This window comes from Euprymna scolopes, chromosome 25 (genome assembly GCF_053919585.1).
Source record: "Euprymna scolopes isolate OS-2025 chromosome 25, ASM5391958v1, whole genome shotgun sequence".
Lineage (NCBI taxonomy): Eukaryota > Metazoa > Mollusca > Cephalopoda > Sepiida > Sepiolidae > Euprymna > Euprymna scolopes.
In genome coordinates this window covers 27,731,667-27,747,472 of record NC_136506.1, presented here as the reverse complement: position 1 = coordinate 27,747,472, position 15,806 = coordinate 27,731,667, and the positions used below count along the sequence as shown (strand labels likewise).

At 34.8% G+C, this 15,806-nt stretch overlaps 1 protein-coding gene across 1 annotated transcript in view; it reads right to left on the bottom strand.

Annotated features, from left to right (window-relative positions):
• LOC145247304 (uncharacterized) overlaps positions 1-15,806 on the bottom strand; it is a 179,396-nt gene that overhangs the window by 93,770 nt on the left and 69,820 nt on the right. Inside the window, exons 3-4 of the mRNA XM_080108927.1 lie at positions 9,202-9,524; positions 7,052-7,102 (exon numbers count right to left, since the gene is read on the bottom strand). Of these exons, the coding sequence (XP_079965053.1) occupies positions 7,052-7,102; positions 9,202-9,524 (374 nt within the window). The remainder of the gene's footprint in view (positions 1-7,051; positions 7,103-9,201; positions 9,525-15,806) is intronic.

Below are 15,806 nucleotides of genomic sequence, written 5' to 3'. Positions count from 1 at the left end.
CCTTTTGGGGGAGCTGGATTTAATTCACATTAAAATCTGACGTTGTGTCTAACTCTACCCTCGTAGTTGGAGGGGGGGGCAAGTAAATAGGAATAATCATTTGATTCAGACGAAACAAATAAATAAATCGATGACGCTTAACAGTGACAAAAATAGCAACGAGGTTACAGTAGCTTCACGTGATTACGTCAAATGCAGTGACCAAGCATAGAATATTTTAATGAGGATGCTGTTGTCGATAAATTTCCAAGAGATCTAAGCACAAGATTAGATGCGACAATAAACTTAGCTAAGGTAAATAACGTAATTAGTTCCGCTTCTTGATTTGGCGCTCGATTATGGAAAGATGAGAATGTCTCGTTCTTACACAGTCGAACGAAAGAGTGAACAGGGTCTTATCATTTCTTGTCTGCCAAACGAATGTTAAATTGCTTTATTTAGACACCTGCGTAAGTCCCATTATTGCCCATCGTCAAAGATGGAATTTGAATTTGGTGCATTATGTAACCGAGCGCATATGAACGCGTATGAAAATATCAGTAGTAACCAGAGAAGGAATTGCAAGTGATTCTATTAGAAGCAGGAGCAGCGTTTGAATGCGTATGCAAATTGACAAGTGTGCTCGGGCTTGTGTCTTCGGAAAAAGAAAAAAAAGAAAACCAAGGACACCACGAGGTCGAGGAGAAAAGCTAGTCGGCGTCGAAGGAGTCGAGCGTTAAAAGTGAAGGCGAGAATTGACCGGTTATGGCCAGCCTGCGATTGGAAGAAAAAGAAACGCACGCAAGGTTAGATGGACCTTTGACAGCGAGAGAGTTTTTAAGTGGCATCGTGACGGTAATAAATTCTTTTGCTAAAAAAGAAAAATGTGTTGATACGGATTTTTATATTTCTTATTTCTTTCCTTTGTTTGTAACGACATAGTTACAATTATATCGAATGATCCTTCTCTCAAGAAAATTCATTAGACTGAAACGCTTTCTTCCTGAAAAAGTGGTTAAACTGAAAGGTTATTTCGCTAAATAGTTGTTTCGTGCGAAGGTCGTGTTAAGGTTAGGGTTTGAGTGGGGATTAGCGTTAGGGTTCCCTGAAAGCTTATTTTGGCAAATAGTTAAAACGTTATTTGGTTGAAGGGTGGTCTGAAAGAATGCAGGTTTTTTTTTTTTTTTGTAAAGTCTAAATATTCAGTACAATTGTTTCGTTAAATAGTCGTTTCAGAAAGTGATCGTTTCGTCGAGGGCTCGTATCGGCGAAGGATCATTTTCCTGATAAATTGTTTCGTCAAAAAGTCGTTTTGCAAATGGTCGTTACGCTGATATGTGCTTTTTTTATAAACTGGATTATTAACTACCAGGACCAAAAGCCACCCGAGGATAACACTTAATAAGATTGTCAGTTTGATGATGAAATAGTTCAATAGAAAGAAAGAGATGGACATTTGATTAATTCAATCTACAGTGAGCGGTTCATAGGATTACACAGCAAAGAAGATATAATCTGCCCTGAGAATGCAGATGTCGTTTTAAACCCTGCTGAATTAGTTACGTGCTTACGGGAACCGGTAGGATAAATAAACTAGTAAGAGTTTGTCACAATTTGTGTCTATAATAATACTTTGTGCGGCTCCTTCCCAGATTTGCCAGTAGTAGTCCATATTTGAACGTGCATGACGTTGATTTAGTAGCGAATTTGATCAGAATCAGGTACTTTCTGGTGCGATAAAATGATCCAAGCATATCATCGTTTGTTATCTCACTAACGTTAAAAGCAGTTGGCAGCTGTTTATAAAAATGCTTGAATTTGTTTTAGGGCTGGTTTCGACTTTATTGTAAGTTCCTATTATTTCGCATATGTTATACCTACCTATCTATTTATCGTTCGATTGAACTATTTACTTATGAATCTATCGAACTCTATATATTTATCTATGTATCTATCTACTGTCTATACGTATATATGTATATATTTATCAACCTATATACCTAGTTATTGATTTAATCCTTTAATTCTCTAATCTATCTTTACTTCTTTCTCTCTTTAATCCATCTATCTATCAATCTGTCTGTCTATCTATCTATATTTACCCCTTTATCTTTCCTAACCTATCTCTATTTACTTCTATGTATCTGTAATCATCCCTATATCAATCTATCTATATCTCCATCTATCGTCACGTGATTCTCTTATTCGTACACAACCTCGTTCATCTCAAAGGTGTATTTATTCACCTAATATCTTTATTTCCTGCCTTTCTCTCTTTCTATCTATTTACCTGCGGATCTCTCTTACTCTCTCTCTCTCTCTCTCTCTCTCTCTCTCTCCTTCTCTGAATTTAAGTGCAAATGGCACCAGTAAGAATAGTGCGATAAAAATGTCACGGTAAAAATGCCACGGTAAAATAGATATAACCCTATCCTGTCGACTATTTTTCTTCTTCTCAAATAAGGTTCGACACTTGTAAATTATGTATCAATTTTTCGACTTTTCTGTAGTATAACATATTTTTAACATTGAAAATCGTCTTACTGCAAGAAAATTTAAAGCAATGGCTGCTAGCGAGTAAATCATTGCATTAAGTGTCAATCTCCCTTGTCTGTGGTGAAAGTGTAATAAAAAAAATTTATCTATTTTCAAGATTTAAGTAAATATGGCAGCGGTAAAATTTTATTTAAACTTTTTTCAGCTCATTATGTATGAATATTTCTTATAAAAGAATTATTACAATAAAAACTTTAAATTTTTCTTTTGGATGCTACTAAAGAATTTGAACCTAACCAAAAGGACTTTTTCCAAATTAAAGCTAAGGAACTGAGTCGTATTTTAAAATGGGGAAATGGGAGCTGAGCTCGAATTTCTTGAACTATCCGAATGTTTCCTTGCCAAAGTGCCATGTTTACCTATTTATTCACGTTTGCCATTTTTACCAGTTCCGTTTTTACCGAGTACTCTCTGTGTCTATGTCACTTTCGCAATTTTTCGCGGTTTATTTCTTTCTCTCTCTCTCTCTCTCTCTCTCTCTTTCTCTCTATTTCTCTCTCTCTCTCTCTCTCTCTCTCTCTATATATATATATATATATATATATATATATATATATATATATGGAATATATATATATATATATATATATATATATGGATGTTTCTAATTTTTGTTGTACTCTGTAACTTTCGAACTCTCCATCGTTATTTCTCTCTTTCTCTCTCTCTCTCACACACACACACACACTCTCTCTCTCTCGCTCTCTCTCTCTCTCTCTCTCTCTCTCTCGATCAATTTTTCTTCGTGTATATCTGTCTCGCAATACCATTTTAATAATTTCCATCTATTTATCTCCTTTTGCAGTTCCCATCACACTCTCTCTTTCACACACATACACACACACTCTCTCTCTCTCTCTCTCTCTCTCTCTCTCTCTCTCTCTCTTTCTCTCCACCCATCTATCTATTTATCTACTCATCTTTTTACCTGGGTCTTTGACCGTTTCACACTGTCCATCTATCTAGTTACCAATCTTTCTATTTATCAATCCGTCTTCTTTTTCGAACTAATCATTCATCTATTTATCTCTTATCCGCCTTCTACATTATCTCCCCTCCGTCACGAATTAATCTTAACCATATCTTGTTACAAATTTAGCCAAGAATTCCAATACTTCTAATGAAGGATTATCCCTTTTTTTCTATTCTCCAAATGAAAGATAATTGTCCACGATCAGCTACTGCTTGCATTCACCGACTAAACCCACGTATAACATTACATTCATCCTATTCCCAAATCGACGCCATTAAAAAGGCTGTCCTTGTCCTACTTCGATAATCCCGCATTCTGAATTCAGATACAACAAAATCTACTCTCTATATCTAAAAGACGAATTTATCTGCATGTATGTTATTAATATTATGTTATTAGAACTGTGGCAGTATTTAGATGTAAGTTTGTTGATATGAATACGGATTAACGATCTAAGGCGTGACAAGTTCGAATCCAGTCGGTTCGGGCAGATCACTTTTATTTATCGATATTGAACAGTGTCACATTGTAACATTACTCAGAACCCAACACGTTGTAGCAGTCTACGTCGTAAGGAACAGAAGACAAGTAATAACTCGACTCACTTTTTCCCGTTGAAACAACATTTATTTCTGACTATTTTGCCGAACAAAAAAAAACAAAAACAAACTGTGAAGCGTCCTCTTCAGAAATTATTCTCAAAAGCATTTTGAGAATAATTTCTGAAAAGGACGCTTCACAGAACGTCTGAAACGCGTTAAAAACGATTTCAATGATTTAAGAACATTAGTACAATGATCTAAACATAATTCTCAATGAAAAACCAAGACACGGAATAATAAAATAATGTTAAAAAATACACATTGTTGGTGACTACCTCCTTATTTAAATATACATCTTTCTTTCGTTGGAATTTCTTAACCCATTTTATATATATATATATATATATATAGAGAGAGAGAGAGAAAATAAAAAAGGAACAAACCGTATTATGTGTTCACCAACGTTTCGTCTTTATTTCGAGACTTCCTCTGGGTGAAATAAAGACGAAACGTTGGTGAACACATAATACGGTTTGTTCCTTTTTTATTTTCTCTATTTTGTCGGAATACTATTTCCATTATTTTCATCATATATATATATATATATATATATATATATATATATATATATATATATATCCATTCGTAACTTGATGCATAGATATGAATTAAGTGTATCCGCGTGAAGTACCCATCTTAATTTGAACTCATACATCTCCACCACTTGCACGTTAACCATTTCACGACATGATGGCGCCCAAATCCAATAACACTAAACTATGGAACATGTGCTTTACATTATAAAATGTCATACAGACATGATTTAGGAGTGTGCCCTCATCGCTAGCCAATAGAATAGTCGACGGTACGTACATAGCAAAGGGGATGGGAGTTGCTCTTCAGAGAAAGAACCACATGCGAATAAAAAGATAAAAAATATGAGGAAAAGCTAGATAAATGTTAAAAAAAAAATGATAAAGGTGATATTTTATTGCAGGATTTCCCAGCCATGTTTCCGCTGAATCTTGAGGTTCCTTAAGACTTTGCCAAGGGTTCTTTACAGAATACTGACTAATAGTCAAATATTATTATACCTTTACGGCATAATCACATTGTTATAGAGGTTGTCACCAGATCACGAAAGTTAAGCAACGGTGAGCCTGCCCAGTACCAGATGGGTGACTATTTTTTATTTTTTTATTTTACATGGAGTTCACCACTTATCAAGGCCCAATGGCCACTCAGGGATAAAGGTTATTGTGTGTACAGTAATCAAAGGGATAGTGTAGCAATAGTATTGGAGAATTGATAAGGTGTCATTGCTTAGGGGGGACGGTTCGTCAGGAATTTGTTTGTGTTGGACTTGAAGACATCCAGGTTGAAGTCGGGAGGGAAACAGGCAAGCGGAACAGAGTTCCACAGGCGTGCAGTTCTAAGAAAAAAGCTTTGTTCATGGTATCTACGTTTTGATTTAGGCACAGATAGGGAGTGGGATAGGGACTATTTGAGGATACTATACACTGTATGTGGTCACCTTATCTAGGCATTGTTTTCAGTCAGCTTGAACCTATACACTTGCAACAAGAATTAAAACAGTGCAAACTCGTTAAAAAAACAATATTTCTAGTATTATGAAGATGAAATACATAAATCAAAGAGTAAAATATGTTCTTATGTATGGCGTTCCTTGGGACATATTGTTGGAAGTGGGTCCACGAAGGTTTAAAGGTTGGGAAAAATTGGATTATAGTGATCCTGTTTTGTTTTGTTTTTTAATTATGACTGTGCAAAGTCATAATTTAAAAAAAAACAGGATCACTATAATCCAAATATGTACAAATGAAGTTTTCATTTATTTTTTAACCTAATTATAGATGCATGCCATTTTAAATAAAAACTCGCTCATATATTTATTTTAAAAAATTATCAATAAACAATCAGAGAGCCCGGCATTGCCCGATCGTAAAATTCGCTTGAATAAGATAGTTTGATTAATGCAGATTTGGTATTTATTTTTATTATATTATATTGGACCTATTATAGAATAATTGTGTAAAAAGTTTTAATAATATGATTAGTGCTCCACCACCGAGAATCGAAACAAAACGTTTAGCTTACGATTTGATTTTGCCTCTGCCGTTAATGACTGGGTTATGAAGATATGTTTGCTGCAATGCTAAAAATAAATAATGACTCAATAGCTACCACGTTATGCATGCATATTCTTAATGCCAGTTTTCGACCTTTACTTGGCAATTTTCATTTTTGATTTTAATTTTCAAACTTTTGTACTAAGTTTCCCGGGCTAATATAAAGTTTCGCATGGGTTCGAATAACTTATTTGCAGTTTCATGTCTCTAGACCAAAAGCTCCAGGAGGAGTTTGGTATATATATATATATATATATATATATATATATATATATATATATATATATATATATATACCAAACTCCTCCTCAAACAGTGAATATTTTGGGATTTTAGACTCTGCTCAGATTGAAAACTAATATATATATATATATATATATATATATATATATATATATATATATATATATTAGTTTTCAATCCGAGCAGAGTCTAAAATCTCAAAATATTCCCTTTTAATTAGGAAAAATATAAAATCGCCTCAATCTAGAAGAATCCTTCCTTTACAGACTTAGGATAGTAATAGCGAAGTCTAATATTCCACACAAGCCCGACACGCGGTACTTTCTCCACCGGACTTTTCCATTACTGGCACGCCGCAATTGAAATCCTCGTGAACGAGGGAGACTCTATTAGCCTTTCGTCATAGCCATTATTCAAGAGGACATTTTGAATCATTTCTTAGTTTGCCAAGGCATGAAGACATCAGATGAAAGTTCTTGATATTCCGAGAATAGATGGTTTTAAAATTTATTATGAAAAATAATATCTTTATTAACTTTTAAATTTTAATCTAATTCCCATATGTTGTGTTCTTATGCGTTTCAACGGTAAAGAAAAGGGAGACTCACCTGAGGTCCAGCGCGGCATTTGCACGGAGCACTGCATGACTCGCTATCATACTGAAAAGAAAAAAAAACGGGAAGTAAAGAAATTGAGCGAACTAATTTGAACTCGAAACACTATTTATATTGTCATATTGCTTCTAGAAAACCAGATTCGTTTATATCTGATACAAATATTGAAATGGTGAAGTGAAAAATAAAGGTTATTTATTTATTATTTATGTTCATATGATGTAGGCTAGCAGACGAAACTATACTATTGCCTATATACCTGATGTCGGCGTTATATTTTAACTAGGGATAGGACAACAGCATATTCTTTTCATTGTTTTGACTCTTGAGTGTGTATCCGTTGATATCTTATATGCTTTTATATAGAATGATGTGGTTCTGGGTTGATTAATTGTGTCTAAATATGTCGGATATATACTCGAGAGTCAAAACAATGAAAAGAATATGCTGTTGTCATAGCCCTAATTATAACCTGTATCTTAAATTGAGTCTAGATAACGTATAAACTTACAAAACAAACTTTCATTCAGATTAGCTAATCATTGTTCGTTATTGTTTTGCCATGTTATTAGCAATAAACTAACGTGCCTCGCACCATTCTATTTCAAATACTTTATTTGGTTCGGTAGTTTTGTCATGCAACTACATTCTTAAATAATCGCCTCTCTTCAGGGGAATACTCGTAAGTTTTATTTCTTAGTAAGATATATCGTTTCGGTTATAGTCATCTAACGTACTTTATAATTTCCGGCATGGAACTACAGAAAGCAATGAGAAGGCAAATTAGTTACTCTATTTTTATTGTTCTTCAGTAATTTTATTGTGAAGCGATTTACTGAAATGGAATATAAGAAGGCATTATTTAAAATTATACAAATAAAAACACGATTAGTCTTCTTTCTTTGCCCCTTTATTTTATTTGAAATTTTATTAGAAATATATGTTTATGAAATTATAAAAATAAAAGATTTTGTTTGAATTTATATAATAATTCTGTGTTATTGAAAGTAAATAATAAGTATGTGTTTATGAAAGTATAAAGTAAAATTATTTATTGGCGTGAGAGAGAAAAAAAAGGAAGGAACTGGTTTGCCTTGTATTCGCTTTCGGTAGCTCTACGCCTGAAATTAGGATGTACATTGGTTGACTATAACCACCATTTCTCTATGTCCTTCTTCGATTAAAAAATCAACACAACGTAAAAAAGCGCGTTGTTATGAAATATAGAAAGATTCCCAAAACAGATTCGAACGTAATAGATTCAGAACAACACTTATGTTTGTGTACCTAGTTAAACGCAAAAATTATTCTTTTTAGTGGGAGGGGTTGCATTTAACTACATGTAAGTTAATTTTTGTTCTGCTCCGTGTCATGAAACTACCCTCGCAAGTATTACTTACTAATTTATAACAAAGGATTTGTTTATTCTCGATTGCTAAGCTGCCCTTAATTAATGACAGATTTTGCAAAGTGCACCTCTAAAGGCTTTGCCATGACATGAAGCACGTCAATAAAAATGCATTGGTTTTATTTGGATTCTTCGTATTACTGTTCTTATCTTGAGTATTATTCGTACAACGTTTCGCTCAATGCAATCGACGGCCTTCTTCATGGGTATCTTGTTTACGTATCCCTACATTTAATCTGTAGGAATTACATGCTCTCGTTCCGTCAACCATGACGTAGCGAGCTAACCCATGGATTAAATGAAAAAAGTCCATTAGAAATTCCGTTCGAAATTCCGAGCAGATTTCCGAGTTTTACAAAAATATTTCCGAATTCGACAAGATGCATCTGAAAAAGGTCGTATAACACTCAAGATGAAAACAGTAATTCGAATAACGCAAATAATACGCATTTTCAATCCTCATCTTAATGAAAAAAAACTGTGACAGACGACAGTGGTATGTAGTTAATAACACGAACTGACGATCTGGATGTTGTACGTTGTAATACTGTTCGTTCTACAACATCACATATACTTATGATGTTGGCAAATTTCACGCGGTCCCTTCCAGTAAGTACCCGATCACTTTCTAGAAAGAATTATGACTAGAAATAAATCGGGAAACCCAATGCCAAAAATAGGATCTTCAAATTCACACGCTATAATCGTGACCTTATACATTCAGAAACAAACTTACATATGGATCGACGACGTCTCCTGATCCAATTTCTAACTCTTCATCATCAGCATCTCTTTTGACGATCTTTGTTGGCATTTTATCAAGATTGAGCTCGGCCATCAGAGCGTCAAAATCGTTTTGATTGTCTCCATATCCTTCGTCGTCTTTAATTACAACGTTGAAGTCCTCAGTAGGGTAGGCCACGTGGTTTCCTGTTCGAGTGGCAGTATTGTTTCGCCGATAAAAACCTTGTTCCTTCGAGCCGGTATCAACCTCCTCATAGAATGACACCCTCTCTTCTTCTATGTGCGGCTTCAGTGTATGGTTATGCACATCCCGGGCTGTAAAAAAAAGAAAAGAAAAAGAAATATTTAATACTTCTAGCGATATTTAAATGCGGCTGTGGTAAAATAAGGTAACAGTCAGAGATGTTCAACACAAGTTTAAAAATGAGTAAAAGACATGCATTATAAGTTAAGAGTAGACACAGAGCTACGTGTATAGAAAGTCACGTCATTATAGGAAGTTTTAAGTACACGTAGCGAGGTAAAATAAACGGTCTTTTGTATTGTTTTCATTATTCGGACTACTGTTCACATCTTGAGTGTTATTTACACAACGTTTCGGTCGACGAAACTTCCGACTTTCATAAGGCGTACCTTGTCAAACTTGGGAAACTTTCTGTAGAACTCAGGAATCTGCGTACAATTTCGAAAAGAACTCTTTATTTATTTCACAGGGGTAACGCGCTTTAGTTGCGTCAGACTTGGTAGAAGTCTTAAATAATTCGAAGGTTACATTGACGGAACCGTTGGTGATAAAACTCAAGGTATGAAAATTATGCTGAAAAATCTGGTTAACACAAATTGTCAATCCTCATTTCAAACACTCAAAAATATAATGCAGGTGGTCGTTTTCAAGGCTTTCATATTCGTGTCCTAAACCGCCCGATAAACACGATAGTTTATACCTTTGCTTACTCTTAGTTTTTCTCATTTTCCTGCTAACAATCATTCCGCCTTATTAACCAATAAATTCATCCCTAAAATGAAAGGATGGTACGTTGCTGTTAGTCAGGTAGCTGAAAATATTTTCGTGTGGGAGCGTGAATACAATGTGGTTATTCAATCTGAGTACATTCTGATGAAATATTTGAAAAACAAGCAGATGGGTGTAACATTAAGTCGATGTAGGATTAACAATTATCAAGACCCAAAACAACTAGAGGATAAAACAGAAGACTGGAAATGATGAATGAAATAGGAAACACGTGATCATTTAAGCGGATGGCTAGATAAGAATATGTTAACACGTGACTAGACAAAGTTCACGTTGTAGTCAGCTTAGAAACAGGCACGTGATATTGTGTTTTATACATAAAACATTTCTGGAAAGAGAATGTGTTCATAAAAGTTCCGTTTATTTAAACAAAAAGATGACGGAATTCTTTACATCTGTTGTAGCTAAACAAGTGTTTATTGTGAAGTAAAATCAACTGTCGCGGCTTCGTCAGGCACCTAGCATAAAAATAATACATCTGAGTAATTTACTTGCATTTATGCTTTCGTGTAAAGTTTGGCATGTTTACAACGGTTATATACGAGGTGCAACGTCAGACACAAAACACAAGATGCTGATTTCTGACTAGCTCTGTCTTTCTGTGGATGCATAAGAATAACAGAGCTATGGATCAGTGAATTTGTAGTGTATTCCTTTACGACATAATTGATTCTGAATGATATCTATGCTGAAGATGCTAAGAATGGAGTCAACCTTGCGTTGCAACCGGGGGTATAAATATGTTACATGAAGCTCTGGTGACATAAACAGCTTCAATTGCTCAAAGCCAGCATGCATACAGCAGATATATTCGACATAAATCCAGTAAAAATGGAGAAAAATATATAGAAGCTAGAAGCGATTGCAAGAAGGAAATAGCCACAGCCAAGAGAAAATACCGAAACCACCAGAAAATGCATTGTAGCGCAGAAATTAGGAACCAGTGACATCTGAAAAATCTATAACAGTGTAGTAAATAATGGGCAATTAACAATTCCCCCATTATTCAATAATCTTGAAGTTGTTTGCACGGAAACCGATAAGGCTAATCTGCTTGCCCGGCGGTTTGCCTGCAACTATAGTTTGGACCAAGCAAATCACCTCCTCCGATATTTTCTTCTGCGCAGAGAAACCACACTAGATGATCTGAAAATCCCCCCTTCTCAAGTACATTGTATTACATAAAAAAAACTTAGACACATCCAAATTTGAAATCTGAACTTTATCTCATGCCGGCTTTACTATAAAAATAATGCTCTGCTGAGGTTGATCCAGTACTTTAAAAAACTTTAAAAATATGCCTTAATGACTTTTGCTTTTCTGACTGCTGGAAAACCACTTGTTTACAAGAATTCTGGCGAAAGAACCGACCCATTAAATTATTGCCTCATGAACCTCCTCCCTCTTTTCGTCAAAATAGTTCAGCCCATTAATAATCAAGCTCTAGTCCACCACCACATTGCTGCCAAACTTCTGTCCGACCAATCTACTGTAAATAAACTAAATCTAATCTCTGAACGTATATACTATGCGCTGGATAAAGCAGGGGAGGCTAGATTAGTAGCCCTATACATATCGAATTCCTTTTACAGGGTATGGCACGGTGATCTTCTCGGGAAAATTAGATCCGATGGTCTTACTGAACAAGTACTTAACGTAGGTAAAATTTTCTCAAGTAAGAGAAGAATCCAGGTTGTCCTCGATGGTTGTACGTCAAAACAATATGATATAAATCCGGGTGTACCTCAGGGGTTGATCCTTGGAACTTTTATTATTTCTGATATTAATAAATGACTTCCCTGATAAATTGTCTCTGAGATGAGTATATTTGATGATGACAGTAGGCTCTATAACAGACACGAAAGGAAAACGAATGCACACGTATCCAAGGCAATGGCGGAAAACCTAGAGGAAAACCTCCGGTTTGTGGTGTAATGGGGAGAAAAATGGATGGTCACATTCAATTCTGCCAAGACTAAGCTTTAATCTTTAATAACTACAAGAAACCTTCTCAACTACTAATAGCTATAACCAATGATACATTACCGAGAAAATACTTCGTCCAAACTCCCCGGTTTAACTTTCACGGAGAACATGAGGTAGAACAGACGACAGTGCATTGCCAAGAACAGATACAGTGCATTGCCAAGACTGTTGCCATCAAGATGAGCTTTCTCTACTGTGCTAGAAAGTTACGGCTGAGAGTATCCTGCACATTTACAAGGTCACCATTCCCCAATGTATGGAGTATTTTTGTCACATTTGGGCTAATATATCTGCTACTAGTCTCTCCCTCTTAGACTGGGTCCAAAATAAATTCGCCAACTTAATAGGTTGCGTACTATCAGCTAGGCTTTAGCCTCTGTCCCATCGACGAAATGTTGCATCCCTCTACGTGTTTTGCAAGTACTTTAGCAGTAGGTGCTCTGAAGAAATGCAAACCCATGCACCACCTCGGCGTAACTACACCCTACACACATGACAAGCAAAATCCCACCCCTACTCAGTAGAAATCTCTAAACGTAAAAAAAGCCTTCTGTTCTAATAGTCCCTCCCCTTTAGGACTGCTAGACTTTGGAATTCCCTTCCGGGTTCCTGTTTTCTTGACTGTACTGACATGATGACGTTCAAGTGTAATATAAACAGATATCATGCTGCCTAGCTCCTTACGTAGTACCCTCACAAATATTGTCCCAAATAGTATCCCCCTGCATCAAAGCGGTACTGTACGTTGGGGTGAAAATGCAATTAAAAAAATATGCACACACATTCCAATTGAGGTTAGGAATTTTTGTGCGAAAAAATTGTAAGGACGCTTTTAGCATCATTATTACTCAAGTATAAAACTACATTTTAAAAGAAAATATTAATAAAATTTCAAACCTGTCTTTAGATTAAGAATTTTGTTATCCACCAACAAAGTAAGACTATCGCTATAAATGTTAGAGTACGCTCTATAAAAATGTATTATACTAGCAGGACCCGTGGAAATTTCACAGTAGTTAAAAAAAATTTAAGACGTATTATAAATAAAATGAGTAAAATGTAAAATAAAGCAAATAACGACGAAATTAAAACAATTATTAACAAATTATTTTTTTAACAATTTAAAGCTAAGAAGATGTAATTTTAAAAAAATGTAGATTTTTTCAATGAAGATTCAACATATTTTTTCGCATTATTTTTTTCTAAATAATTTTTTCATATAAATTATAAATGAACAAATATCAATTCACTTGCACATTCTTTCAAATTTAAAAAGAAACTATAATAAAAAAAATCACAGTCTCCTCTCAACGTGTCTTTATAAATTATAAAATAAAATAGCTAATTTGAAACCGTCAACATTTTTGGAGAGGAAATGTTTTAAATGATTATTAACTGATAAAGAGCGACTATAAAGGGAGGTAATTCGTTTCTCGTTAATTAATGTTAGCAATGATGCTATTTTTGTGACACTGGACGTATGAACAAGTAAATTTATATTTATATCATTTGGATCGGTTAATTTTGTTATATGATTGTTAAAGCATAAAATTCGATGTTCATTCATCAGAAATTTAAATAAACAGATCGTTAATTATATTAACATTGCATTTCCTGCTATAATGTAAGCATACATACTATGATGCATGCAGACTTGTAGTCAGTGATGTTATTGGAATGATTCGGTATTTCGAGTCATTCAGTGTAATACAGGATACTCCAGCTAATGCAACATATTTTGTTTCTGCGAGGGATCACCATTTATTAAGGTCTTACGGCCACTCGAAGATAAAGGTTAATAAGTTTAATATAATCTGTACGACAACACTGTGATGATCCATAATGGTGGAAATTGGATAGAATTAAATTATTAAAGAGACGTCTCGGCAAGAACCTGTTTACATTGGACTTGAAAACGACGTTGCTATAGTCAGCTGGGAGGCAGCTCTGTAGTATTGTGTTCGAAAGACAGACGGACAGTTCTATGCAAAGAAAACTTAGCTTATTGAATTTCCGTCTAGTTTTCGGCATGTGGAGATTAAGAAAACCTGTTGATAGCGATTGTTCCTTTTTTGAACAGAATTTTTATTGATTATCGATTTTTGATACTTATAGAGAGTATTCCGATAAAGAACCTATCTAAGAAGACTCACAGAAGTATAAAGTACATGGGTGTTAAAATAAAAAAAATTTAAAAAAAACAGCCCAGCCATTTCGGAGTCTATAGGGACGATCTCTATTTCTCTCTTACACAGACACACACACACAATGTGACTTTTATATGTAAGTAGATATTCTATTTCGAGGGAAAATAGACATCTATAATAAGGAATTCCTATGCAGAAAAAAAACTACAAGGGAGTAAGTGCTGGACACTAAACTAATCTACTTCTTCTGAATGTGTATTACTTGTCTCTTATGTGTTGGAGGACTAGAAACACTGCCGGGATTAGCAGAGAAATTCTTTTGTTATTCTAGACGTATACTTCGAAAGTCCAGTCTACCCTACTATTTGATCCATAAATGGCAAGCGGCTGTATCATTATCTTCGTCTTCTCAGATGAATTCCGTCGCATCACGTTTCACCACTGCCGTCTGTTTATAATATTTGAACTAGTAAGTGGCTTTTAAGACAAGCTGTAGATTTGCATTGCAAACATTGCAGGCAAATGTCACACTTTTAAAGTTTGCGTAAAGACTGAAAGCACAGGGGTAGATTTGTACAACATTGGGTTATAGTGAAAAACACTTGTACAACACGTGTATCGCTCTCAGATGCATTTTTTTTCTATTCAAGTATGACTTAGTAATGAAAACAATATTCGGGTAAACGGAATGAGTTTTGGAGCAGATGGAATGATTGGCAGATCTGAAATTAGAATATGACTTATGCTGGCAAGCGGAAGATGAGAATTAGACGTCATTTCCGTAAAAAAAGATATCTTATTTGTTTCTGTTAGTTCTTACAGTCAGTGGTCCCAAAAACAGTGCTCGTCCAAAAACTCCAAATTCATGCAATGTGAGCCTAACGGAAATGGCGACCAAAGCCTATCTATATATACCCCCTCTCTCTCTCTCTCTCACACACACACACACACACACTCCCTCTTTCTCTCTCTTTCTCTCTCTATCTCTATCTATCTATCTATCTATCTATCTATCCAACTATCTATTTCTATCTCTCTCTCTATCTATCTCTGTCTCTCTTCTCTATGTATATCACAAAAACAGTGACCACCTTTTTTAATGTGTCTTTCTCTGTCGTAACGTTATGATTGCAGTATAACTATGTCCCTAATTTTATAAATTCCTCATTTTATTGTATATTTTAAATTAATCAGAATAAGTTATATACGACTCATACGACCAGAAAAAATCAGCATATTTACGTTTAATGTGTAGTTGCAAATTACAAGAGTCGTTTAAAAGTAGAGCATCCTAATTTTTAACTCAAAAACTTTACCAGCTAAAAGGACGGGAGTAGTACCATTAAAACAAGCGATCTTTTGTGTTCCTGACTTTTATTTTCTTATATTGTCACCACCATTCTAAATTTACTTTTGCCAGGAATTAAATGA